General features: G+C 38.5%; 1 protein-coding gene across 10 annotated transcripts in view; it reads left to right on the plus strand.

The window, feature by feature from the left end:
- The first annotated feature begins 753 nt into the window (after nucleotides 1-753).
- The window catches only part of LOC143696843 (UPF0606 protein KIAA1549), a 69931-nt gene continuing 43072 nt past the window's right edge, over nucleotides 754-27612 (plus strand). For 5 of the 10 annotated variants that reach the window (XM_077193616.1, XM_077193617.1, XM_077193618.1 and 2 more), the window contains exon 1: nucleotides 2213-2415. In XM_077193616.1, coding sequence (XP_077049731.1) covers nucleotides 2331-2415 — 85 coding nt within the window. In that variant the 5' untranslated portion in view covers nucleotides 2213-2330. Of the gene's footprint in view, nucleotides 941-2211; nucleotides 2416-27612 lie in introns of those variants that run through there. The other 5 variants (XM_077193615.1, XM_077193620.1, XM_077193622.1 and 2 more) reach the window with 2 other exon arrangements.

The raw sequence follows: 27612 nt of genomic DNA on the forward strand, positions 1-27612 counted from the left end.
AATGTGTTTGTAAGACAAAAGCCTTCCAAAGACAGCAATACATGGTTAATGAATTATAATTAAAATAATAATTAATGTGTTCATGGGGAGCTGATTAGATGTGCAATGTTGAGAAAAGCTTCTGAAAAGTGAAATAATGGCTGTAAATCCAGTGATCAAATGCTGTGTAATTCTCAGTTTTCAGTGATAGTCACATTACCTCTGGCTGGTCTGTATGTGTAATTTCACAAACCTGGAAGACCTTCAGAATGTATATAGACAGTAAGCTTTTAGGAACATTTAAAATATAGCAAAGAAGTAGAATCAATGAATTATAAGTAGTTCACTGCCCTTGTGAGAATAACATCCAATCAATAGAAACGTAACTGTAGTCTTATTATGCGTATTTTAAAATGTAATATAATCTAATTACAAGTAGCCTAATTCATTTTTGAAAGTAAAAAGACGTCGCTGCCCTCAGTGACCACTAGGGTGTGCTGTCAACATTACCAACCTCAAATACATGCTTAGCGAATCGTAAATCGTGTTCAGAATCTCCTCGGTTGTGAAAAGTAAAACACGCAAAAACTACCTAAAAATATAATCTGGTTTAGATGCGGGATATGCAGCACACACGATCCGGTAACAAAGCGCGTTGCATTTAAAGCACAGACGCCGGCGGAGGTGTCAATCTAACCCGGATTACTGAAGGACGGCGAGGGGAGCCAATGACCGGAGAGCCCGTACAAGAGACTCCGAAATCTGCTGTCAGGGGAGGATTTAGTGCAATCCCGAGCACAGAGCGGTTGCATCTGAGAAAGTGAGTGATGTTCAAACAGGGTCCAGACACTTATGAAAAGAAAATCACACGTCATGCAATCATGGAAAAAAGATTTAATCCTGATCTGAAACTGGATATGGACGGTATCGACTTCAGATCGATGTAACTCGACTTTAAAAGGTAAGGACGGAGTAACTTAGCTTTTCTAGGCATGTGCTAAAAGTCTATCTTTGCTATAGAATAAACTGATATAAATCCGATTCAGCCGCAAGATAAAGTTATTAGACGTATATTTTGCAACTACAAGTTAACTCGAGTTAAATGCACCATCAAACAAACATGTAACGTCATATAGACGATGTTTGCAATCATTTCTTTCAAAAAAGACTCCGTTATGTGACGTACAGCAACACATCCGAAATATTATGTTCTCTTAGTTCAAATAGGTAATCAAGCTAGTTATAATAACACCGTGAAATCCTAAGATTACAAACTATTTCTCTCATAACCATTACAGAACAGTTAGTTACTGCAAATTCCGACTAGAAGCCTAATCCGCGTGTAACACGCGGGTTTAGCGGGGTTTTAAAGCACAGTGAGTTCACAAGCCCTTGTCTTTAATTTACATTGATTCTGAAGCATGTCAATGTGTAAGTTTAGTCATTTGAAAGGAACACACTATACAACAATGTTTGGATCTCTGCGAGACTCGGTTCGTGTGATATTGTACGATAAAGATGTCAAATTCATGAAAACGAATCGCTCTTTTGAACTGGATCTTTTTGGTGAATCCATTGAACTGCTCTAAACGATTCGTTAACGAATCTGCCGGAATCGTTCCTGGTGGTTCTGGAGTGGGGATTCCAATTCATGCCCGAGAACAGATAAGTGAAGTGAATTTTACAGGATTTGAAAAATAGGGCAAAGTTAATTTAAAAGACCATTAGCAGAAATTAAATTAGTAAACGTACTGGAAATATGTGACTTGCTATTGTATGACGGGGAAATAGACTCTATGTTAAAAGTGTCCTTAAGTGTAATAAACAGCAGTAAATAACTTTACTGGAACGTTAGAGCTTATAATATGTCAGGCCAGGATGGCAGGGGCCACGCGATGACGTAATTGCGCCATGACGTAACTATCGTTATTTGAGCAGGTTCTTTAAAACGAATTGTTTGAAAGAACCGATTCGTCAAAATGAGTCGGACAAGTTAAGGAACAAAGGAACCGTACGATCTGCGCTCTGCACGAGCACTTCACTTGTAGTGTCACTCAGTCAGCGCGAGGCAGCATGGCAATGCATTTTAGTGGTTAAAATCTGCAGCTATGAATTCAAATTTAGGGTTTTAGTGATATGCAAGATGTCATTTGTTCGGTTTGTGATTAAATCGTTAGATATTGTTACGGAAGTATTCATGAATTCATGTTCAAAAAGAGGACTGAAAATATGACCTAAATAACAGTGGAATTGTCTTCATCTGCTGCAGTTAACGGTGACTATTTGAACGCGTGGATTGTCTCCTCGGATCACCTTGGACCAAACATGAGTTTCTCTAAATTAAGGGTCTAATGATGGAGGAAGGTATTCGGGTCACCGCGTGCGTGCTGCTGCTGATGTTCGTCTCCATGGTGATCGCTGATTCACCTGCTGCAGGTAAGTGATGTCATGGTCTGCTTCATTTGGGATGGGTGATCAGTTTGCAACCGGTAACTGGATGAGTTTGTTGGCAAGATTATAGGAAGTTAGCCTTTTGTGGGAGACCTTTAAAACTGCTGTAATGCAATGCGTTTTGAGGACAATGTTTTTCTCCTTAGCAATTCTTCACATTTTGTTTCAATTTAAAAGCAGGCCATATTCAGAGTCAGACCTGTTTGTGAATATGTTGATAAACTTTGTTCAAAATTAATGTTAACATTAAGGCCACTTTTCTTAATTGTCTCGAACTTACTCTGCAGATTTAAGTATCCATGATGACGTTTTTTTCTCTCACAAAACTTAATTTAAAATGTTTTCATATATAATTTAGCAGCAGATACTTTAGAACAGTGGATGTAAAAGTAATTGAATAAGCTTTTCTAATGTCCTTTTATTTAAAAATGTGTGGTGTCTAGTTTGAGTATTTGCTTTTCTCTCTCTTTTACATCAATTTTGATGGTTTACTTCTCTCTGTGGCCAATAATTCACTGGAAAAACACATTGTTGTCTGCACAAATCATGTTTATTCTCAAGTAGACATTGGATGTTGATTGGAAATCATTGACAACACGATATAGGAAGCATTTCCCCTTCATTTTAGAAGTCTATTTAGCTATCATAGCTGTGCAGAGTTCTACTGTATAGTAGCTGCATTATTTTTAATTGCATTTAACATTGTTTTTCCCACCTGTCCATGACTCACAAGTTGAGAACAGCCACTGCTTTGGAATAATATCTTATAATTGTTTTTCTTCGTTGTTTACACAATTCAAGCAAACTATATAAGGCTTTAATTTGCAATTACAACTGTAACACCGTGTCTACACTGGACGCGAGCAGTGCAATGCGACACGTCAAAAGACAGTAGAACTTATAATACTGGACAACTGGATGCACTGCGGTGCGACATGACAAATCCCGACAGTAAACTGATGACTCGTTCTATTTATGACGTACTCCGGGCACTCGCAATACTTCTCATAGGAAGGACAAATGGATTTACAATGGTCACTTTGTTGCGTCCAGTGTAGAGAGCTGTTGCGGTGCAATATGACGTGTCAACAGTCGCGTCTGGTGTAGACACGGTGTAAGAGACTCATATCATTCAGAATCTAAAGCTCTGAGGTGCGTGATAGAAAAACTGATGATACAGTATGATGGGGGTTTATTTTTACAAGGATGGAGGCATCTCTTAGGCTGCGTTTACACTTGGCATTAACATGCGACCTGTATCCGGATGTGGTCCACATACACATTGAAAAGACAAGTGTAAACGTGCTTCTGATCGGAATGTTATCTGTGTATAATGTTACTGATCAGATCTTAGTGTAATGTAAACGCAATCCAGCCATCGTGTCACAGGTGGACGTCACACAAACCGGGCCACTGTCATTATTCCCCCTCCCTCTCTGGAACTGAGAGCTGTGTGGTTTTGCGATACAGTCAAGTGCGAAGTACATTTAGGCTACATCGCAAATATACTGAAATTTTGCCTTTGCAGTTCGCACCCGAAAGTTGCAGAACTATTCATTTTCTGTAAAGAACGTGCATTTTTCCCACCACAGCTGGCAACGTTCTCGGACCCATACATTTCTCTGTAACGTTTCCATTACGGCATCTATCCACATTATTAGTAGCCTACTTGCAGCTTCTTCATCCTCCTCATTTTGAGAGATTCTAAAATGTCCCCTGACTGAAAACTGTTTTTAAAAGAAAACCCACCACTTCAGGTCAACTTTGCACCGGAGCCATCCTTTTTTTTTTTTTTTTTTTTTTTGCGACATTCCGGTCTGTTATCCAGATACAGAAGCCACTTGATGGCAGATGTATGCTGAACAGCTTGGGAAACAGGATGGTAGGCATTGATTTCAAAACAAAGGGTGTACGAAAGAAAGAAAAGTTAGAAGAAGAAAAGAATGGTTAGAAAGAAAGAAAGAAAGATTAGTTAGAAGGAAAAAAGAAAGATTAGTTAGAAAGAAAGGAAAGTTAGAAAGGAAGAAAGAAATAAGAAAGAAAGATTAGGTAGAAAGAAAGATTGGGTAGAAAGAAAGGAGTGATCGAGCAGACAATTCGATTACTAATGTATTATTTGGGTACAAAAACCTGTATACAGCTGTTCTGTCTGCCCAGGTCTTCCGCCGGGTGTGTGTGTGTGTGTGTGTGTGTGTGTCCATACTACTAGTCTCAGGATCATTTGGTTCACGGAAATTGGTGGTCTTCTTTTTAAACTGTCCGTATTATACTATTTTAAAGTTTCCTAATGTTGTTTTGGAGTCTCCTACAACAGGTTTGCATGCATCAAAGGTCAAAAAACTGTTTAATTTCCTCATAATATACATTTCCACATCACATTTTCAATGATTCTCAAACGACTCGTCATATGAATCAATCTCTCTAAATCCCTCCTTTCCTCGAGCTACTCTGCTCTGATTGGCCAGACAGCTCAGTCTGTTGTGAGTGGTTTACTGCATACAGTGCGAGTGTCGAAAACAAAAACAGCCATTGCCATAACAACGTCAGCTCTGTGTGTCCTGAGGCTTCCTAAATCGTAAACTAGGGCTGGACAATAATTCAATATCAATATATATCGCGATGTTTTTTTTTCGATAACGGTGATATGATTTTTAAACACATTTTCGATATTTCAATATACATAGCAGCATTTGTCACTGACTGATGTTAGGCGCGCAGCCGTCAGAAAGAGCAGAACACAATTGGCTACTTTCCTGATGACGTACACCACAGATCGCAGCCACTGCTCAGAACAGCGGATCTCCAACGCGGCAAGTTTCAGCCACAGAATGAGCGCCCCTGACCGCAATGCAAATGTGACTGAACGAGCTTCCACAAGTGAGGAGATAGCATACGAAATATTTGATAAGAGAGGAAAGACAAATTCAGTGGTGTTTCGGTGTTTCAGCTTGCTGCAAAATGTGCCGGAGTGTGACTGCCGAGTCCGACTAGCAGCGGGAACACATCAAACGAGGATCAGGAGATAGACTGTGCCGATGCGTGCGTCCGCGGCCAGGAACGTCGCGTCCACACTCTAAAAATAGCTCACCGAAAGTTCTAATGAGCAGGTATCGCTCCCTGTGAATGTCCTGACGCGCGCACACACACGCACACGACGCGCAGAATCCAGTTCTCTTTCTTTAGCGCTTGAATAATAACACACACATTTATGCCAAAATGTCTGTTTTGTCAATTGTATCCTCACAAGAACAGTCTGAATGAGTTAAATAAAATCTTAAATGAAAGTTAAGAGTAGCCTAAATGAGAAAATTAAATGCGTAAGATCCTCTCATCAGCGACAGATCTTAAAGGGACAGCAGCCAATTCTGTCTGTCAGTTAAGTTAACCAAAGAACAAAGGGGAACCGAGCAAATTACTCACGGATGTTGTCTAAAGAACGTGTGTAGCTCTAATAAGGATTAATCTATATTTAATTTATGCAGTTCAGACTATTTGATAACCTTATTCAATTTCTGTATATTTCAGTTTTATTTACACACAAAACATTAATGGTGAACATTTTTGACTTTATAAAATGATTATCTCAAGTCTTGAAAAAAGTAAGACATATTTTTGTTATACATAGTTTAGTAGCCTACTTTTATTTTTGGCAGAATTTATCATTATAATCAACTTAATTATTTCCTGGATTTTAGTCCCTAAATTTATGTAAATGCAGGAAATGGGATTTAAATCGGAAAAAAATTCCCCCATTTTGTGCACCAAATGTTGCACAAATGTTATGGCAAATGTAAATTTAAAAACAGAAATGCATTGCCATTTTACATATTACATTGTCATTTTGCATATTACATTTCAAACGGAATATTGCTACCCATATGCTTTCATAGTCTTGTAGCAGGTATTGAGAAGAGAATATTATTGTTATGATGGGTTATTTCATTGCTTCATGTAGTTTGTTATGGTGCAGTAGCGAAAGACTCCAGCAGAATTCATAGACTTGGCAAATTCATTTTTCAGAAGATTGTAGGAACAGACATCTGTTATGGGCGTTCTTGGCAGTTTTTCTGAGGCTTTTATATTGTTCATATCGATATCGGAATTATATCGTATCGACCGAAATTAAGAAATATATTGTGATATAAAATTTGGCCATATCGTCCAGCCCTAATTCCTATATTTATTTTTATATAGCCAGCGTTTTGAAGTCCAAATCAATGCAGTTTCAAAGGTCTTTGAAGTGATTTAATACTCTGTGCATGATCGCCGCTGAGGATGAGAGTCTTATCTCGCGAAACGATAGGTCATTTAAAAAAAAAAACTTTTTAACTACAATTGTTCGGATTGAGCTGATCTACAACACGCCGTGAACTACGTCATCACGTTGAAAGGTCACTGTCGATGTTGCCGGCGTCGGCGGAAGTAACGCCCCAGTATTTACAAAACGACCAATACAATTTGAACTATCCTCCTTCGCATCGGTCGAGTGAGGCGGCACTGCGATCGTGCACAGACCGTTAAAGGGATACTCCACTTTTTAGGAAATGGGCTAATATTTTACCGTTTTTGAATCCATTCAGCCGATCTCCGGTTCTGGCGGTACCACTTTTAGCATAGCTTAGCATACATCATTGAAGTGGACAAGATCATTAGCATTTCTCAAAAAAAATGACCAAAGTGTTTCGATATTTTTCCTATTTAAAACTTGACTCTTCTGTAGTTACATCGTGCACTAAGACAGATGGAAAATGTAAAGTTGCGATTTTCTAGGCTGATGTGGCTAGGAATTATACTCTCATTCCTGCGTAATAATCAAGAAACTTTACTGCCGTACCATGAGTGCAGCAGGCGTAATGATATGATGCAGCGCAGTTGACGGAAGGTAGCCTATTTTCAGGCGCTGCATCATATCATTGTGCCTGCTACACTCATTGTACGGCAGTAAAGCTCAGTCAGATGCTAAGCTATGCTGAAAGTGGTACCGCCAGAACTGGAGATCGGCTGAATGGATTCAAAAACGGTAAAACTCAACAGTTTAACTCTGGGGGAGTTGTAAAATAAGCCTATTTCCAAAAAAAGTAGAGTATCCCTTTAAAGCACTTCAAAGACCTTTGAAACTGCATTGATTGCATTGATTGCATTGGCCTAAGAATAATTTCAATTATTACCAATGTTGAAAACAGTTTCTGATGGAAAAAGAACAGCATTTATTGGAGATTACAACTGCATGTACTGTCACGTTTGATCAATTTAATGTCACTGCTGAACAAAAGTATACATTTCTTAAAAAATCTCAGTTTAAACTTTTGAATGGTAGTGTACAAGAATATAAATAAGATTGCAGAGAGACTGATTTAGTTACATCATTCGCAATGGGATTTTTGGCGAAATTGCACTTTTTGTTGTTGTTTAAATCACACTTGTGACTTCTACAAGCGAATATAATCCCATAACAATTTCAGAGCTCATGCCAGATCTGTCCTAAAGTTTTATGCATAAAAACACATTACTCTTTGGAGAAGTTGAATGAGATTTTACTTCCAGAATTCGACTGTCCAGAATTCGAATTAAACTCTATAGGGCAGTCTAATTTAAATGACCAATTTTTGCATATGGTTTTGATGAAATCCTTGTCTTTAATGTCTTATCACCAATGGCAACCAGTGCATGTACCGATGTTCCTTAGACAGAGATGAGAGCACTCAGTGGAGACACGATCACCCAGGTGTAACCCTACTACTTATTCTTGTAATCGAAAAACTCTCTCACAGAAATTCACACAGGGTGTCAGAGACTCCTGAAGAGCGCTGTTGAGTTTTGGGGATTGCGAGGAGCTCATCGAAAAACTCCTGGCTAATTACAAGTGTTGCTTCGTTTACAAATGAAACCTGATCTGTGAGGGATGACAATGAGTGCATTCATTATTCATCGCTTCTGGGACTGGGAACAGATCAATATGCCGGTTCCATCAAAAACCACAGGAGCAGGATGCTGAAGCCACTGGCTTCTGGACAAGCAAACAAAGTCCCATTGAGAAACTGGGATGACATTGAGAAAAGTGAACCCTTTCCTTGCCAAGGAGAACTTTGTGTATTTGAAGGATAATGGTTTGGCTTTCACCATTGGGATGCATCAGCTTGTGGTCAAGGTCAGGTCAATTTAAAGTTAACTTGCATTCAAAGTAAACCTAAAGGGTGCCAAAAGCTAAGCCGTTTAAAAGTAATTGATGTTCAATCTACACCAAGATGGAGTGGGATTTTGGTCCAATGAGATTTAATAGTGGGCGAAGTTACCCAGTTTAACATGACATAACAAAACCTATGCCAAATAGCTCACTTATAATCTTGTAGCCTTCACTTCCATGGATTAACCACAAGTAGGGTTTCCTATTTGTCATATTCAATTCAGAATGGTCATATTCAATGATGGTAAGACAGAAACTATCATAAACAAGATTTTTTTTTTTACTATAGTGTTTTGTGCTTCATCCCTCTAGATCTCTCTAGACTTACTATTTGTTTACCTACTTTCATGTTAATTAGTTGTAATGAAAACAATTTGTCCTCCTCATAGAGAAAGTGTGCAGTACAAAGCTGTTTCTGCACCATTGTTCTAAGACATCTACAAGTAATTTGGCCTTTTTTAGGGGTAAAACCCCTTTAACAAGGTAGTTTTCAGTCCTATAGTTTTTTACATTCATAGACCAGTTCTTCTCATTTAATGGCCTTTATTGATGTAAAAGAAAAATCTTAAAGCTTTGGTATGCATTGATCTTTGTTTTTAGCACACAATCTTGACAGACTGCCTGGCTTCAGCCAGCAAAATGTCAAAGTTAAGATGATATGCATTTGTCTGTCATGAAGAGACACAGTTGTCTTGTTATGGACAGTTATTTTTAAAAAAATTTTTTAAGGAGACAGCTTGTGTCTTTTCTTTGTTTGGAAGTACATTTTTATGTGAACAGCTTTTCTTCATTGTGAATTTCAACAAACCAAAGCACAGATCCCGACTCAGCACTGAGCACCTCTGGGCTTTTTTTAGAGTTTCATCAGCATAAGCACAAGACATTAGATCTGATTGTAAGATACTTTGGTCTTAAAGTTTCAGTTTTATGGCTGGAAATGTTTATACTGAATACCAGAATTTTCATTTGAAAAAAAATACACTATTCAGCTACCGTTTACACTAATTACTCTATTAAACTACTATTTCCTAACTAGACATGGTACTTTTTTCTTTTGGTAAAAATCTGGACATTTCCCAGCATTTGTTCTGTAGAGCACTCATTTGAAGTGGCACTCAAAGATAAAGGGGCTCTATTTTAGTTGTTAGTCAAAGGAACTGAGTGAATGGAGGACTGTGAGGCTGAGATAGCGCTGGGCTCGTGTCAGTGGCGTCACATTATCAGTCAGGCTATTTTACACCATCTATTCAACAGTGACCTCCACTACAGATCAATACACTGATATTTCATTCATCCCATTTCATCGTCTTTGTTTTGAACATATTCTTTTGTTATCTATAATTTACTGTAGTTTGATTGTCATTTCTGGGTTTTATTACTCCATAAACTCATTTTATGGACTACATTTAATGTACTGTAAGACCTATGTGCCAAATTCACCCACCTTGCGATTGATTATAGTTCACTAATGTGGTCTACCAAATACATCCCAGCATTTTGATTCTGTTGTGAACTTTAGTTGAAGTAACTGTGACAGAAGGCTGACATGGATGTCCATATTGCATTGGGTTGACATAACTGTACGGTTCAACACATGTCTGGATCATCTCACTCTGAACAGATGGTTACATCTGAGCACAGCCAGGTTTTTGGGGAATTAATTGTTCAATCTAAAATGTAATAAAATAGATTAAATCATACATTTAAAAAAATCATGGGAACTTGAGTATTAAAAGAGAACTCCTATTTCACATACACACATTTTGGTACTTTGCTTTTGAAGAAAAATCAATACTAACAGATTAGTAACAATAATACCATTAATCATTGTCCTCAACCTTTCCTAATCATGATAATTTGCACCATGTTTTACAGAGGTTGTCAAACCATCTCGCCTGAATGAGTTTCAGTGTAAGAGGTGCTTCTTTCTCTCCCCTCTACAGGAGTCTGGCTGCTTTGTAGTCGAAGGGTCCACAAGTTTATTCAGTGAGTTCAGTCCAACCCTAAAAAAACGAAGCCCTCACAGTGACACAGTCTTCAGGGCCTCTCCGGTTACAGGCCTGGCCTTCCTGTCTTTCGAAGAAGGCTGAGGGAGTAGGGGAGGAACGTGTAGGGAACTTGAGCGACCTCCAGTGAATTACACAATAGCCGGTTATGGAAAAGTCTGCTTCTCTGGAGACCACTCCAATGATAGGAGTTAAAGTGTGTGTGAACTGAAATTCTCAGTCCTTGAAAGGTCAAGAAAATGCATTTAGCCAGTATTAATTTTTGTACTGATGCTATTCTAAATGATAACTTGAGCTAGAAAATACACGTGTGAGTGCAATCTCTATTAGTTTTTAGAACTAGTCATCATAAACTATGGATACACAATATTGGTCAATTTGATTTGAAGTTAATCATTAATTGAAAGGGAGCCAATTCTTAAATTCTCAGTTTTGCCGAATCCTGTCCAGGAGAGATGGACCAGCAGCGGCAGACATAACCTCAGTCAGATCAATGGAAACCGCCAGAGAAAGTGTTTCACCTGACATGACTCTACTCTGCCTGTGTGCCATGTTAGGTAACACGTTCCAGCCTGATTTTTCTCAGCCTCTCAACCAGATGTTAGGGTGCAAAATTCAGGTGAATTTGACTATTAGTACTCTTTCACTTTGGAAAAGTTTCTCTGGCTTATTTTTTGCAATAACAAGACTTTTTGTGACATGAAGGAAGCCACTGTTGTGCTGTGTTTATGTTGTTCTTACTCAATTTCTGTATGTACGTTGTAGTAGTTTAATCTATGGCTATACATGGGAAATTTCAGTTGTCCTGAGCACTTTGCTGCTGATAAGACAAACAACAGAGCTCTGTTCATTGTCAGAGGGGCCAATCGCACATCATTCATTTTTTTTAGAAGGAAATAATTTGTTTTATTCAGCAAGGATGCATTAAATTGGTCAAAAGTTATGATCAGGAAGTTTACGTTGCTCCAAAAGATTTCGGTTTCAAATAAATGCTGTTTTTTACTTGCCCCGCTAAAATTTTTACTGGCCCTCACCACAAAATAATGATAAATAAATAAAATAAAACCGTTCCCCTTCGTCAGTCACTACTACGTAAGTCAAGACTGACGAATGGTGATCACTTGCAAGCCTATCTACTTCAAGTGAAACTAAATGAGCCAATGTATGCGATAATTGCGAGCATATAATGAGCAGCAGGTGCGTCGCATCCTTGTCTTTCACTTTGGAACCAGATTGTGTGTGCTGTTCCTGTCTCCTGCAAAGATCTAATGCTGTGTCTTCGTGTCTCTGCTGAGAAGAATCTCTGATTCCTGGTGTTGGTGTGACGACGCGGACAGCGAGGGTCGCGATCTCTCCGCTTCTTTCTTCAAAGAGCATAATCAGCTGTTTTCACAGCTTTGTTGGTTCGGCGGGCGTGACATTGAGAGTGAGTTCTCACACTAGGTTGCATTCCTGGTGTGTTGCCGCGGCTATCTCCCTGTACATTTCAGCAACTCAGAGCACTTCTGAAAGAGCTAACACGGTCTGTCTGCGTCTTTTTCAAGATGTCATTCAGAGTGTGTTTCTGGATGCGGCCAATGTTTGACTCCAACTGATGGGCATGATCGCTGTATCATGTACTTGGGCTATAGGCACGCTGAAATGGCGCTCATGGATTCATGTTTCCATTGCGGGAACATGACCATCGCGGCTTTACGGTCGTGACTCCATTACTTCGAAAGAGTTGGAGCCCCTTCGCTTATTCCCTGATGTAGTGCTTCTTCTGCCCAGCAGAAGAGGCCTACTTCAGTTAATGGCCTTGGTGACCTGAGGATCACAGTGAGAGTTAACCCGCCAAGCCAGTCTCCTCGGGCCCTACCTTCTCTATAACGCTACCCGCGGAGCCTCCAAGAGCTGGGCCGTCCGCAGTGGTCCCAGTCGTTTCTTTTGGAGCTCCACCAGATGATCAAATGTTGTTCGCTGCAACGGAGGGTGAGCTAATGTCAAGTGCAAGTGCGAGTGGAACCCTCCACCGTGCCCCGAACCTTCGCAGCTGGACGATTGGTATCTCCGGGCGGTCTGTACTGGTTCTCAGCGCCCCACCCCAGTGCCTTTCTTTCCGGAAGTGCATGAAGAGGTTACCTGTGCATGGACGGCACCTTTTTCTGCCCGAAACCGTTTTGGTGCCTCTTCCTCCCTTACTACCGACGGCGGAGCTTAGTCTTCGTCAGTCTTGAATCGTGTAGATCCAATGAGTTTTTTTTTTTCAGGGCTGGGGGGTGAAGATGCAAGCACAGTAAACGTCACAATAATAATTCGGAATGTGCCAATTAGACTGGAGTGAGGCCATAGACGTCTTTCGAGCTGTTGTGATCTGTTTTTGGCGCTCTAATGATGCGTGACAGTCACACAGATCGCTGTCACATGTTCCACTTTACAGCGCGACTAAAAACCGTGAATGAACTCAAGGCTCGACATAACGCTTGTCCGGGATAAGAGGAATTTTTGAAAGAGCAAGTGAAAGTTAATTTTACTTGCCCAACCAGACAATGATTTTGATTTTATCACATTCAGACAATGATTGTGATTTTATCACATTCAATGTAAACAGCGATTGATAATGGGTAGTGTATTTCTGGTAACAACGTCGGGTTGTTTTTGTTCTATTTCACCAACGAAAATAGTTCCAAAGGAAAACAACAGCAGCGTGTGTTCAGTTACTGAATGATTCAGCGTTTTGAACGAATCTTTTGTATGAATGACTCAATGATTCACTAATTAAAACGGTGACTTGCCGCCACCTATTGGCGGTTTAGTTTCATGTTTAAGTATTGCATTTTTTTTATTTGAATATTCAAACATTTATTTAAAACATCAATCTCATAAGATTATTTATTGCAGTTGTAATTTTGCAGTGCAAATTATTTAATTTGATGGGTAACAGCGCTATAGTGTCTTATTATTATAACTGAATTTATTTATCAAATGTAAGAATTTGACATGAAAGACGATGCATACATTTAATAAGGTAATCAAAATTCTCTTTATAAAAATAAATGATACTCTGGGGTAAATATCACAAATATGAAAATTTAAGTATGTATAATCCGAAAATATTGCTTCAGAATAAATATATTTACACCACCAAAAAATCCCCCCCTCCCGTACATGGTACAGTACATACAATTTGCTATGTACTGTACCTTATAGGACCCATCGGGAAGACCCTCGAAGATGTCCGATCAGAGTTGTACTTTCTTTCCTGCAAGATGGGTTGGAGCGAAGGCTCCCTCCACCCTCAAAGTATATGTTGCCGCTATCGCCACACATCACGATGCAGTTGAAGGTATGTCATTGGGAAAGCATGACCTGGTCGCCAGGTTCCTAAAGGCAGCGAGGAGACTGAATCCACCTCGTCCCCGTCTATACCCTCTTGGGACCTGTCTCTGGTGCTCAGCGCACTGCAGAGACCTCCCTTTGGACCACTGCAGTCAGCTGTGTTAAAGATCCTGTAACTCTAGACATTGCTCCTTGACTGTTCTGGCTTCTATCAAGAAGGTAGGAGACCTGCAAGCATTTTCGGTCGGTGAATCGTGCCTAGAATTCAGGCCGGCCATCTCTCACATTGTCCTGAGACCCCGGCCTGGATACGTGCCCAAGGTTCCAAGCTTCTCTTCGCCTGTAACGGAGGCGAGCAGAAGGGAAAGGCTGTCTCCCAGCAGAGGGTTACAATCCGTTCGGATTGCGAGCACACTCGGGCCTAAACTCGTATGCATTGTGGAACCTGTGATAGACTGGGTGTCCATGTGTAGCTGTTCCTGCGCCGACCCCATATGTGTATTCCTCAACGATCAGCTCCTCTGCGGACGAGGCTGTGTCTTTCCCTCGACAGAGCCCGCTCTGTCATTACTGCTGGTGTTCTTTCCCCCCATAACTAGGCTGGAACCACCCCAGAGACATATGCCATATTATGTTGTACTAGCCTGCTTGGCTAGTCCATATGTGTAACGGGCACAGTGACTCCCTCCAGGGTAGGATGTGGCTTCCGCAGCGTTCCTTTCCCCAAGGGGACGCTTTCCCAGCGTTATCCAATAAGTCACACTGAGTGGGTCTTGCGGAACAGCAGTGACTGACCTTCTCTGCTTAGAGCTCCTACTTTCTGCCAGGCCAGGAGGCTCAAGCTGAGCGCTGGAAGGGCCAGCAGCCGTGGCGTTTTGGTAGATATCCCCATTCGTCAGTCTTGACTTGCGTATTAGTGACTGACGAAGGGGAACGTCTCGGATATGTATGGTAATCCTCGTTCCCCGAGGATTGAACGGAGATGTAAGTCCCCTCGCCACAGTTGCTGAGCTTCTGCTATACAGCCGAGTCACAGGTCCGGCTCCTCAGCGGATGCGATGCACAGCAGCTGGTGCAATTATCGCATGCCAATGTGCATTGGCTCGTTTAGTTTCACTCGAAGTAGATAGGCTCGCAAGCTATCCCCATTCGTCAGTCTTGACTTACGTCTCCGTTCACTCCGCAGGGAACGAGGTTTACCATACGTAACCGAGACGTTATTGTTTTCATTGTTTTTTTTACCCATGTAACCTTGTATTATAATAAATAAGGTTCTGACACCAGCACATATAAATGTAAAACATTATTAAAGACAAGTAAACAGTCAGCAATAAAATAAGAACAAATAGCCTAATTAAATTTCAAGCAATAGCACAAATAAATGCAATTGAACTAATGTACAAATTAAAATGTTTTTGAATTTTTTTCAGGCAGGTCTAACTGTAGTTTTCATGTTCAGAAATTGAATAATCAAATTTAAGTCTTCAAAAATTAAAAATAGATTAATCCTTATTGAAGTAAGACAATTTATTCAGTCAAGAGCAGTGAACACTGCAAATCCTCTTCAGTTGTGTTCCATGAAAGAAAGAAAATCATAAAAGTTTGCAACATAACATCAGTAAATGATGAAAGGTGAAATATTTCTTAAAAAAAAATTATTGGGATATATATCTGATTTCCATTTAAAATCCATGTCATTTTCAGCTTGAATTGAGCTCCTTTACAAAAATATGAAATAGTCTAGATTACAAACAAGACCGTCTGATGTACACAGTACTACATGTTGTGAATGTCATGTAAGAGAAACCACCTAGAACAACAGAGTCTTCCTCTCATAAAAGTATTCTGAGGTAAAAATGAATATCAGCACACACTCTGCCTTGATTGTTCGATTATGCTGCTCCCTGCGAGTCTTTGCCAGCGTTAGGCAGAGGCAGTCACGCAATGGGATCAGCTTAAAACAGAAACATGTGTGGGCAAAAGGGTTTGAATTAATACCAAAGACCTTTCCTTTGCTTTTTCTTTCAAATTTTTTTAACCATCTTTTTTTTCTGGAATAGCAACAACTATCAAATGAGACTTTCCCTAGAATAAGCCTGGCAAATGGAAGGAAATTACATCATTAGTGGGGATGTAATTTGTGGCTCATTGTTTTATGCATTAGATTTTGGCTATAGTCTTACTTGTTGTCTGTTACACAGCTTCTCCCTTCAAATTAGACTGTGTAGTCTAACCCTTAAAGTTGCAGGTAGGACATCTTGTAAATTGATCAGTGATTTGGGACTGAGCAGTTAACTACATTTAACAAATGAAACTAAGACTCCGTCATTAACCCTCTGGGGTCTAAGGTGTTTTCTGGGCCCTGGAGTTGTTCTGACATGCTCTGACATTTATGCCTTTTTCTGATACTTGTGACATTTTCATGGCTAAAGTCTGATTACACTGTATTCAGCACAAACCCTGCTACAATAATATGTCAGCAGCATGTATGTAAAAGTTTTTAGTTTTGAGATAATGACGTTTATGCGTGGTTTGTGAAAAAACAAAAAAAAATTGTCATTGAAACAAGGTCATGAAACCCATACAAAGTATTTGTTCACAAGACTTTTGAAAAATGTATCACATAGCCTAGAATATTTGCTTCAAAACTATGTGAAAATCATCCTGATTACGCATTCAGATAAGTCAATAAAGTCTTGTATGACTTTGTATGACGTGTTTTGTGTAAGAAAGCTTTATGCGGGGAGGCGTTAACCAACCATTAATATTGATGGGTTTGACACCTGAGAAAGACAAAGACCCTCCCCTAATGGCCCTATTAGGTGCTATCAGGCCCTATCATTAGGAGCCTTGCACAAAGAATGAGATTTAAAAAAGAATGGCTTTTAGATTGTTTGGATTTATTTACAACACAACGTAATCCAAAGATACACAACAAAGATTTTTCACTTAACCATGTTCATGTACAGAGTCTCCTGTGAATGTTGAAGTCAGCAGGACTCATCAGTGGGGCATCTGGTCCCTGTAAAAAATAAAATAAAAAAATAAACACCTGTGAACATGCTGATATCAAGAGAAACTATAGGGCTGCACGATTTTGGGAATACATTTTAGATTTTTCTGGTTCAAATTATTATTAAATATATATAAAAACTCCAAGTTTGCTGTGCATTGTTATAGCCTATGTGTAGGGCTGCATAAAATAATAACAGATAGATAGTAGGCAGCCTATATATCGTTAATAAGTACACTTCATTAACACTACACTAGACAAAAATATATGGATTATCATGTTACTTCAAACATTTCCATTCGTAATGAAATGAGATTGGAGAAAAACATGAAGCCTAATGTTTGGCGTGTTTTGCTTTTCAAAACCACAGCGCGTGCAGAGAACGTTTACTGAAGCGATCGAGCCGCTCCAAACTATGAAACATAATCCTTACCATATTATACATATCTACGTGTGAGCAGATATACACAAACACAGTATTTAACAGTAAACACGGGTCTAAACATTATAATATTCACCATTGAAGAATAAGCCTACTTTATATCATGCTGTGTTTAATTATCGAAGATAAAAACATTCTTGTGTGTACATGTATATTCACTTAGCATTAGGCTTCATGCACTCCAATCTCATTTCATAACATTTTAGTCTAGCACCAGTTTGACTAGTAGCTACAATATAAAGTATATACAACCATAAGACGTTTATTATGTGTCTTAAATAAAAAATCGTTCTCATAATCAAATCGTGTTCTTCTAATTCTTCTGTGGACAATCCAAGGTGCACAGACCAAACACTTCCAAACTCGACGAAAAGCAGAGCAGGGCTGAAAAAGCTATGTGAATAAGTCGCGATTCTTTGTTTAGAGGTGATGGGGCGGTAACAGCTCTGCGTTCCTCCGCGTGGATCATTTGAATTTGAACAGCTCGCGCGCGTGTGGGCGGGGTCACATTAGAGTCAATGAGCTTGGGCTGAAGAAACTGTACATGTTGTTGCTTTCATACGAATTACTTAAACAGAGAATATTTGTTTTTGGTATGATTTACATCATTTGAAAATGGAGACTTAAAGCTTTGTAAAGACATAACTCTCACGTGTGGGTGGCAAGTATTTGCTGAGTTACAAATCATTTTATGTCGCGTTTCAGAATGAACTTCACATTGAGGGAGACGACAGAACGCACATCATGTTTATTTTCTTTATTTTACGAAAAACACAACATTTTGTTTTTATTCTTAGTGTACACAAAAAAAAAGAAAACATTTAACCGTATTGAAGGATGTATAACACTTGCCTGTATCACAAAAATCGACAGAGTTATTTGAGTCTCTTTTGCACTGATAAGAAAAAAAGTGAGCTGGTATCGCCGGCGATACCGCCGACCCCAGGGGGCTGGTTTACACAAACAACAAAAGTTACCATGATACTTTGGTTTCTTGGACAGGATACTGTGTTTAACTATTTTACTAATTTTATTTTTACGCGTGGCATAGTTTTTAGTTATTTATGCTCACCAAGGCTGCATTTATTTAAACAAAATAAAGTAAAAATGTCATCAGAAATACAGTTATCGGGAAAAACTGTTTACTGAGAGCAGGGTCAGTATTTTAACTTATTAAAATTTCTTATTAGTATTTCTTTTCTGTGTTCATTCTGTAACATTCTGTACGTTCCGAAACGGTTTGATTAGAAATACCGGTTAAAAAATTAAAAACATTTTTGCCTATACTTTATACCAGAACTTAAATGGAGCTTTATACAAGAGCTTGTGACTAAACCTCGTAACTCCTTTTAACAGTTAACTCAAACTGTTGTCAAATACAATAGCTGCACCTGCCTCAATCGTGAAAGGGAAAGTGACACTGACTCTGCTTGTTTGCAGTGCAAGTGTAAAAGAACTAGTTCTTTGAATAAGTACAGCGTTTTCATTATTCAAAAAACACGAGTTTGTAAAGGCCAATGTTTTATGTATTCGAGGAGCCGAGAAGAGTGTCAGTCTGTAATTTGCTCTCTAATCATAGCCAATACAGCCTGTTTATAGCACTTACATTTTTATACACTATTTTGTCCAAATGTTTTTAAACAACAGGAAAAACTGGGCACCCACATAGCTACAATAAACTTTGTAACCTGTTAGTTGATTAAAACATAACGCTGAACGCCGTTAATGACACAAAATGAACACAAATCTCCTACATTCGCTGGTGGAAAAACTTGTAACTCCATTTGAGCTTGATTTTGGGAAAATTAATATTATGACACACGCTAGTGCCACATTACTTACTTTGACAACATGGTGTTTAATTATAAAAAAAATAAATAAAAAAAATTCATAAATAGTAGCAGTTCGCACTAACCTACAATTTTCGCTGGTTTCAAAACACATCACGCTGGATATTACCTGTCATTCAATTTCATAATACTTTAACAGTTGGTGACATACCCTTGGAAAAACTCCGGAGATCCAAAAGCTAATGCCAGTGACTTGCCTATGATGATTTGACAGCTGAGCGCGGGCATCTTTTGTAGCAATGTAATCTTCTTTACTGTTCTTTACATGCAATCAATTTATTACATCCTTGCTGAATAAAAGTATTAATTTATTTACAAAAAAACATACTGACCCCAAACCTTTGAGCAGTCGTGTATATAAGCCTTATATGGCAAGTTATGTGCCAAAGCACTATGATATGTCCATGTGATGGACACTGTACCAAGGTATCACCACTCTTTTACAGTACTTTTTTGTAAATTGGCTCAGGCAGAAGAAAATTTGTCTCTTTTATGAAATGATCTTTAAACTCAGCGTTCATTAGGAAGGCTTACAAATAAGAGACTGTCAAATTAATCTGATATTAGCATTGAGTATTTGACAATAAGAGATTAGCAGAAGTGTATCATACTGTCTGGATCATTGTTTAATGCACTTTGTTGCTAAAAAAAACATTCTCTGTCAATATTTGTTAGACAGACAATCAGATTGTTTTGGCTTTGTTCGGAATAGTTTATTGGGTTATTTCTCCCACTTACCACTGGACAGGAGTTTAGGGAGGAGCAAATTACATTTGGGTGTGCTAAACTGAATCATTTATATGGGTTTGATCTCATTTTCAGCCTGCTTGTGGTTTCAGCCTAAGACGTCATCCTGTTCTCAAAGACGAAGATAGAGAGACAGACTGAAAGACATACTGACATCGACCATACAGTAATCCTGTTTCTGCTGCAGATTCCTTTAATTTTAGATCCCTTTGTTTTTATTTTGAAAGCACCATGCAACACACTTCATCTGTTGTTTATAGAGGAAGTCATCAATAGGTCGTAACCGTTATTTTATTATTGGTGTGGCCATGAAGAGCTCGAAATAGAGTAGCTCACTGTTTGCTTTTGTGATAATAATTACCTCACTGTCTCTGTAGTTCCTTCTGTCACTGTCTCGTTTTCCTTTGGTATTTGACAAAAACAGCCTGCTTTTAAACTCCTTTTCAGTGTTTTCCAACAGTGTCTCACCAACAGCAAATTTAGAAGCATTTCCTTTGGTAAATCTGACTCTAATTTTTTGAATCTTGAGCTTTCAAATTTAGTTTTGTATTATGTACTTAATTATACCATTGTGTTCTGTGTACATAGTTTTTAAGGTCCAATAAACTTTTATTGACTGGTTTTGTAAGCATACCCCATCCCTTAAACTGCCATCCTTCGCAAAGAAAACAAGTTTAACAAAATCAACAAAGGTTTATGATACTTAGGCTAAACAGTTTGTCCGTCAAGATCAATTTCACAGATGAACACAACTTTTGAAGCTTATGCATTTTTACATTTACATTTATTCATTTAGCTGACGCTTTTATCCAAATCGACTTACAATTGCTATATATGTCAGAGGTCGCACGCCTCTGGAGCAACTAGGAGTTAAGTGTCTTGCTCAGGGACACATTGGTGTCTCACAGTGGGTTCGAACCTGGGTCTCTCACACCAAAGGCATGTGTCTTATCCACTGCGCCACCAACACCCCCATGCAGTCGCCAGAAGTAAAAAGCTAAAAGTAGGCTATAAACGAATTACACCACGGTCCCACGACTTCAACTTCACCACCTCTAAGCTTCCGACAACTTTTTCAGTTTTTATCTAAAAACATTTTCCATTCAAAGTTAGAGTTAGAATAGTTTATAAGAGAACAATTTTAAGCATAAAGAAGCTGTAAAAGCAGACTGAGTTTACCTGTTCGGTATGATGATGTTTAATGTCCTTGACAGCCTTTGTAGTCCCATTTAGCCACTTGTAAGCAATCACCTTTTTCAAGACACACTGGGGCTAATACTGATGTATTTTTTGTCATAGAACAAAACGTAAAGGTATCTAAACTTGTTAACCACAGACCTTATTTCAGCCATTTAACCGAAAACCAATTAAGAAAACCCATTGACTTCAGGATGATGGAAACAGAAGTAATAAAAGGCTAACTCGTTTCTGTATTTTGGCCTATAAAGTTCCATCATACCTGCACCTCTCCATAGGTGAGCGCTTCTGCATTAGTTCTTTCCCACTGCCAAAGTAACCGGCAGTTGCTTCTGCTTGTTCTTAAAGGCTGCATAAAATCAATGAACTCCATTTTGACAGGAAAATACAACTAAGAATATCACATTCTACGTGGTATATAAGAGACTCGCTCTCTCTCTCTTTGCGTGTGTGAAAGAAATGCAGTGCTCTCAGCTAAGTCGAGTCGGGCGCCTTTACACTATATTTTACGGTGTGTCAAATACGCCGTGCATTGAGATGATTTGAACAGTGCGCTTTAAAGATGGAGAGCGAAACTCTCAAGCGTTGTTCAGTTAGAGTCTTCAATACAATTGAAGGCGAGTAAAAATATATCTGTGCTAAACGTATTCTTAGCCTCTAACTCAATGGCTAGTAAAATCAGCTAAAGTAGTAATTGTTGTAAAATGAAGTCTACTGTTGCTAAACTGCAGGATGCTCTAATAACAAGAGCTATTAAAACTGCTTTTAGCCGCGAAAGCGATACTGTTCCCTGCTTTCTGTACGCACGCTCTGAGACAGAGTGGAACATGACAAGGTTTATAGTACTTAAGGCTACGGGTTCATGCCTAAACGGTCAAATGCACACAGAAATGTGTCAAAATGCCCAGCTTGGTGAGTATTTGCTGAAACACGGTTGGTTGTGTCTTAAGTGAATGCTAACAGTTGGGAAATAAATTTCATGTGTTTCGGGATATTAGATCCTTACTTTAGATCTTAAAGTGACAGCAGCCTAATTTACCTGCTGCTGTCTGTGTCACTTGTGTTATTCAGATGACAACAGACAAAGAGAAAATTACTCGCTGCTCTTTTGTAGATTTAGTAGGATTAATCTAGATTTCATTTACACAGTGAAGCCTATGCAGTGTTGTTTTACATTACTTTACAGTATTATTCATTTCACAGGAATGCCATATTTGTTAAGTACTATGCTTTTCCTAATCATCTCTTAAGAAGGGGAATAAAAGGAATATGGACAGGATTATGTTACACATGTTGTTATATTTTTTTTCTGCTGGTGATGACCACAGGTTTTAACTGGTAGAAAATATTTAGTAAAACTTTTAAAAACTGTACATTGCATGTGTGCATCGTCCCAATGACATTTACATTTGCATCTTACACATATTGGTTGGTAGTAGATCTCGCTGTCTGTGAAATTGATAGCTCTATCCATTGTTCATGCATTACACTGTTGCATTTCTGTACCAGGTGGCAGAGGGAGTCATTGCTGCACTGTTGTGTGGAGTCATGGTATTTCCCCTGCTGCCCGTCTGTCGGGCGAGAGGCTCCTTGCCATTACTCATGATAAACACTGCTCATTTAGGCTGAAGGTGACTCTCTTACAATTAATTATTGAACTTGTCCGCCGATCAGGATTATTAAGTCACTCCATCATTAATGACTTAATTGTCTTGAATGTTGTCAGAGTTTCTTTTGGTGCCATTTTACATCTTTTCACTTGGTCTGGCTCACCAACAATGTTACAAGAACATATTGTTAAAATACTGGTTTCCAAGGTTAACCTTTTGAAAGAAATATTTGTTGAATTTATCAGACTGCTTATTAAAGAGAAGAAAGGAAGAGTAAAGGATAGGAAGGTAGCTATATCATTTTAATCGAGGTTTTTTAATGATATTCAGTATATCTTTATATTAAATTGTTCTTTTAAACCAAACAGCTGTTGTCTCTCTCTCAAATAGATTCAGTTTTGGTCAATTAGAACAGCTATGGTTTGTCAATAATATTCATGAAAATATTGAATACAAGTAAAATACAGTATTTATACAGTATAAAATGTATTTTTTATTAATCGAACACAATTTTCCACACTCAAGGCATTAGGCTATATTAAATAGTTTTTATTTATATGCATCAATGTTACCTAACCATACTTAATAGTTAACAGCAATATTTACCTGCATATACATTGACCAACCCCATCTTAATTAGTGAAATTATACAGAAATCCAATTCTTTTTCATGCCGTTTAGATCCTGCACCAAATTTCCTTTTGAAACACTGTACCTCTGTTATTTTTGCTCCTCTCTCACATCTTGGAAATATGTCTCTTATTTCTGCCTCTGTTTCCGTTTCACTAAAGACGGCTGCTGTTACTCCTATCCTTAAAAAAACAAATCTGGACCCAAATGACTTCACTAATTATCCCCCAATCTACCGTTTGTCTAAAAAATCATGGAAAAGGTTGTCGCCCCTCAATTGCAGTCATTTATAGCTGTCAATGATCGTTTTTATATATTTCAGTCTGGTTTTCGCTCGCATTACAGTTCTGAAACTGGCTTAGGAAGGGTTATCATTGACCTCTTATTTCTGGTGACTCAGGCAACCTCTCCATACTCCTATTACTTGACTTTGAGCTCAGCTTTTGATACTGTCTGTCATAAGTACTTACTCCTGCACCTCTCAGAGATTGGTATCTCAGGAGCTGCTCTCTCCTGGTTTTCCTCCTATCTGACAGACAGACAATACTACATCACCATGCACAATTATAAATCTCCCACTTTCTTCCTCAAACAGGGTGTTCCACAGGGCTCAGTTCTCGGCCCACTACTATTTATTATTCACATTATGCCTCTCAGACAAATTATTCACCGCCATGGTTTTTGATACCACTGTTTGCTGGATATATACTGCTTGCCGACCGGATTCTATTCACCAGACTGTATCACTATCGTCATGTATCAATGAGTTAAAGACCTTCCTAAACTCCAATTTACTCAGTTTGAATCTGACTTAAACAGAAATCTTAATTCTCGGTTTTTCAATTATTCCACTCAGACTCTTCACTGACCTTCAATGCTTATATTAGTCAACTCTGTAAAACTGCATTTTTTTCAACTTCGCCGTTTAGCTCAATGTCAGCCCAAAAGATGCTGAATCATTAGTACATGCATTTATCACATCTCGCCTCAATTACTGTAATGCTCTTTTTTTCTGAACTACCAGCGCACTCTATCTCTCATTTGCAATAAAAATTCAGAACTCTGCCGCAAGAATGTTAACTAACACTAAATGCTCTTCTCATATCACTCCTATTCTATTTAACCTCCACTGTCTACCTGTGTCTTCCCTTATGACTTACTAAATTCTTCTGCATACCCTTAAATCACTCAATGGTCTTGCTCCTTCCTACCTCTCTGACTTACTTTCTCCTTAGTGTCCCTCTCAACCTTTCCGATCTTCTGGCTGTGAATTGCTTGTGTACTGAGATTTTGTCTTTTGTCTATGGGTGGCAGGTCTTTCTCCGTCCTAGGCTATGGAACTCTATCCCCCTGCACTCACTACATGCATTTAAGTCTTAACTTAAAACCAATTTGTTTAAGCAATATTACCGGTTATAGAGTTTCTTCTTAAACATTTTCCATAACCCTGTATACCATGCTTCCTTAAGTATCATTAGTCATATGCACCTGACTTATGCTTCAACTGCCCACCTTTCTATGCTGTCTGTAATTACAATGTTATCGTTTCTGTTTGTATTCGACTGTTTGCACTAGCTATGCCCTGGACTGGGCAAATTTCTACTGTCCATTTAACTGATTATGTTTGAAATAACTGTTTGTTCCTTACGGTTATTGTGAAGCGTCCTTGAGCTTGGGAAATGAGCTATATTTAATTAAATTAAATTAAACATATGTTTTACTAGAACATCTTAATTTATGAAAAATGCCACCCTTTTGAGTGATGATAATTTCTTAATCATTTTCAATTAATAAAATACCAAACAATTGATCATTTAAACTGATTCATGTAAATATGTTTTATTATTTTAGTTAGTTATTTACTTTTGTGTGTTTTCCTTATGCCAACACGGATAATTGAGAACCCAAAGAATTTTTTGTAACTTGATTTCTTTTTTATTCTTGTTTTTGTGGCTCAACACCAAGATCGTTTGAAAATGCCTGGCAGCCATTGAGATTTAATTTAGATGTATTTTTGTTTCAGTTTCAATTATGTTAAGGGTCAGACAAATGTTCGTACTTAGGGATTTAAACTATCTATGATATTTTTTTTTACTGGCAGAAATAATAGTAGGATACAGATTGGACTGTTCTGTAGTGGTGGGGGAAAAAATCGATTCTGTTCAGTATTGCGATATTTTGCGCACGCAATTATATCGATACAGTAGCGCAAAGTATTGCGATATTTAATTATAAAATTATCTGTTTTACTTTCTGGTTTTCTCAGAGTTTACTCTGATCATTTACATTTGCGTATTACATCCACAAGGTGGCGCTTGTTGCGGTGCTTTGTTGTCGGACATTCGACAGCAAATTCAAATGAAAATGGCTTCAGTATTACGGTTGTGCACGACGCTCCGCATCTTTCAAATCGAAAGTGTGGGTAAATTTCGGTTTTATGATTATTCTCAGGTTTATGTTACTCTATTATGTCTGCTTTATGTTACTCTATTGTATTTAAATAATTTTAAGTTATGTGCTGGGAGCTCAGTGAGTTTTGTTTGTTTCATATTAAATATTACCTGCTCGGTCTTGTCTGTCAGCGCGTTGTCATTGTCCTCTATTTTTCACTGCTTGAGAACATGGGTTGAAATCGCCCTCTAAACCCTCATTCACTAAGTTAGGCCTATTCCCTAAGTTAACGTTAGTCCACTAATACTGTTCACTTGAAGGAGTGAATGAAAACGAGTGAGTGACAGGCGTTGAGCGTACATAAGCTGTACATTCGTTAATGCAGTTCAATGTGGGACAGAGACGCGATCTGACACGCGTCCCATTTTCTCACAAATCTCTACGTTTATTTAAATAATTCAAGATTGCTCTTATGAGAACACTCGACAAAACTGACATTTTGGCATAATTTGTGTGTGTTATGGTTTGTTCAAGCCCGAAAGAGAACTTGATACTGACGCGTGTCTTTTCTGTGGGTCGTGTGTGTGTGTGTTTGTGTGTGTGTGTAATACAGGCAGAATTTAACGGATACTGCGTAATTGCGTTAAACATTTTTAACGCTTTAAACTTTTTTTGTTTTTTTTGTTGCGGTACCGAGGTGGGCAAGTGATGAAACCAGTGTTGCAATGTGTCCCGAATGTTCAAGAACAAGTTTTTCAGTTTTTGCACTTCAGTTAATGGTTAGAAGATAATGTTTACAGAATTAAATGTGACATTTAAAGTGAGGTGAGCGGTCTTATTTTCCTAATTTTTTGTAATGCCTTTGAATAATATGGGGGACATGAATCGCAATATCGCAGAATCGAATCGCAATACTTGCTGTATCGCAATATATTGAGAATCGCAATAATATTGAATCGTGGCCCAAATATCGCAATACTATCGAATCGTCACATTTTTGCCAATTCCCACCCCTACTGTTCTGTAGGTTTTTGATTGACTTAATTGGAGTAATTTTCTTGTTGAAAATAAAGAGAGACAGAGTCCTCTGCTTTGCTTGTCAGTCATTGATGTGTTACATGACTTGCAGTTGTAGTGTTTTCAAAACTGGGTCAACAGCCCATTTTGATTGGCCTAGCACAGAAAAACATGGGTGGTTGTGGCTTTAATGTTTTATTGAATTGCTCCTGAGGGAATAGAAATCTAAATGTTCGAAAGCTAATCTAATGAGGTCAGAGGTCAGGCAGTAATATGTGCCTCTTCTGTCCTGTTTGTTAACTTTAGTCTTGCTCAGTGACCTGAGAAATGGTGGATCAGCATAGGGTTGTGCCGGTGGACGATAGTATTATGTATCGACGATAGTCAGAGATATCACTGATATGGCTGATGCCTTTGACGTTATCAATACGATAATTGGCGTGTTTTACCATTAATGTATTAAATTATTATTATAAAGCTAGTGTTTTTATTAAATTAATATTAGGAACTACAATTAATTTCCCTTGCCTAAGTCATAACGACATCACCACATAGCGTAACTCTTGCGACAACACTGACACACGCTTATGAGGAAGAAAACGCTTATGAGGAAGAAAACGCTTTCTGCTCTTAGAAAATGTTTTTAAAACAGACTAAAAAACTACATCCCACATCAAAATTGAATTGCAAGGTGATCCATTCACAAATTGTCAAGAGTGCTTGTTTTAACAGACGCAGAATGTTGCCTGATTTGTCTGCAAGTGTAGCAACCCCTTT

The sequence above is a fragment of the Siphateles boraxobius genome, unplaced genomic scaffold (genome assembly GCF_051911475.1).
Source record: "Siphateles boraxobius isolate OS27281-9 unplaced genomic scaffold, OSU_SipBor_1 31, whole genome shotgun sequence".
Taxonomy (NCBI): domain Eukaryota; kingdom Metazoa; phylum Chordata; class Actinopteri; order Cypriniformes; family Leuciscidae; genus Siphateles; species Siphateles boraxobius.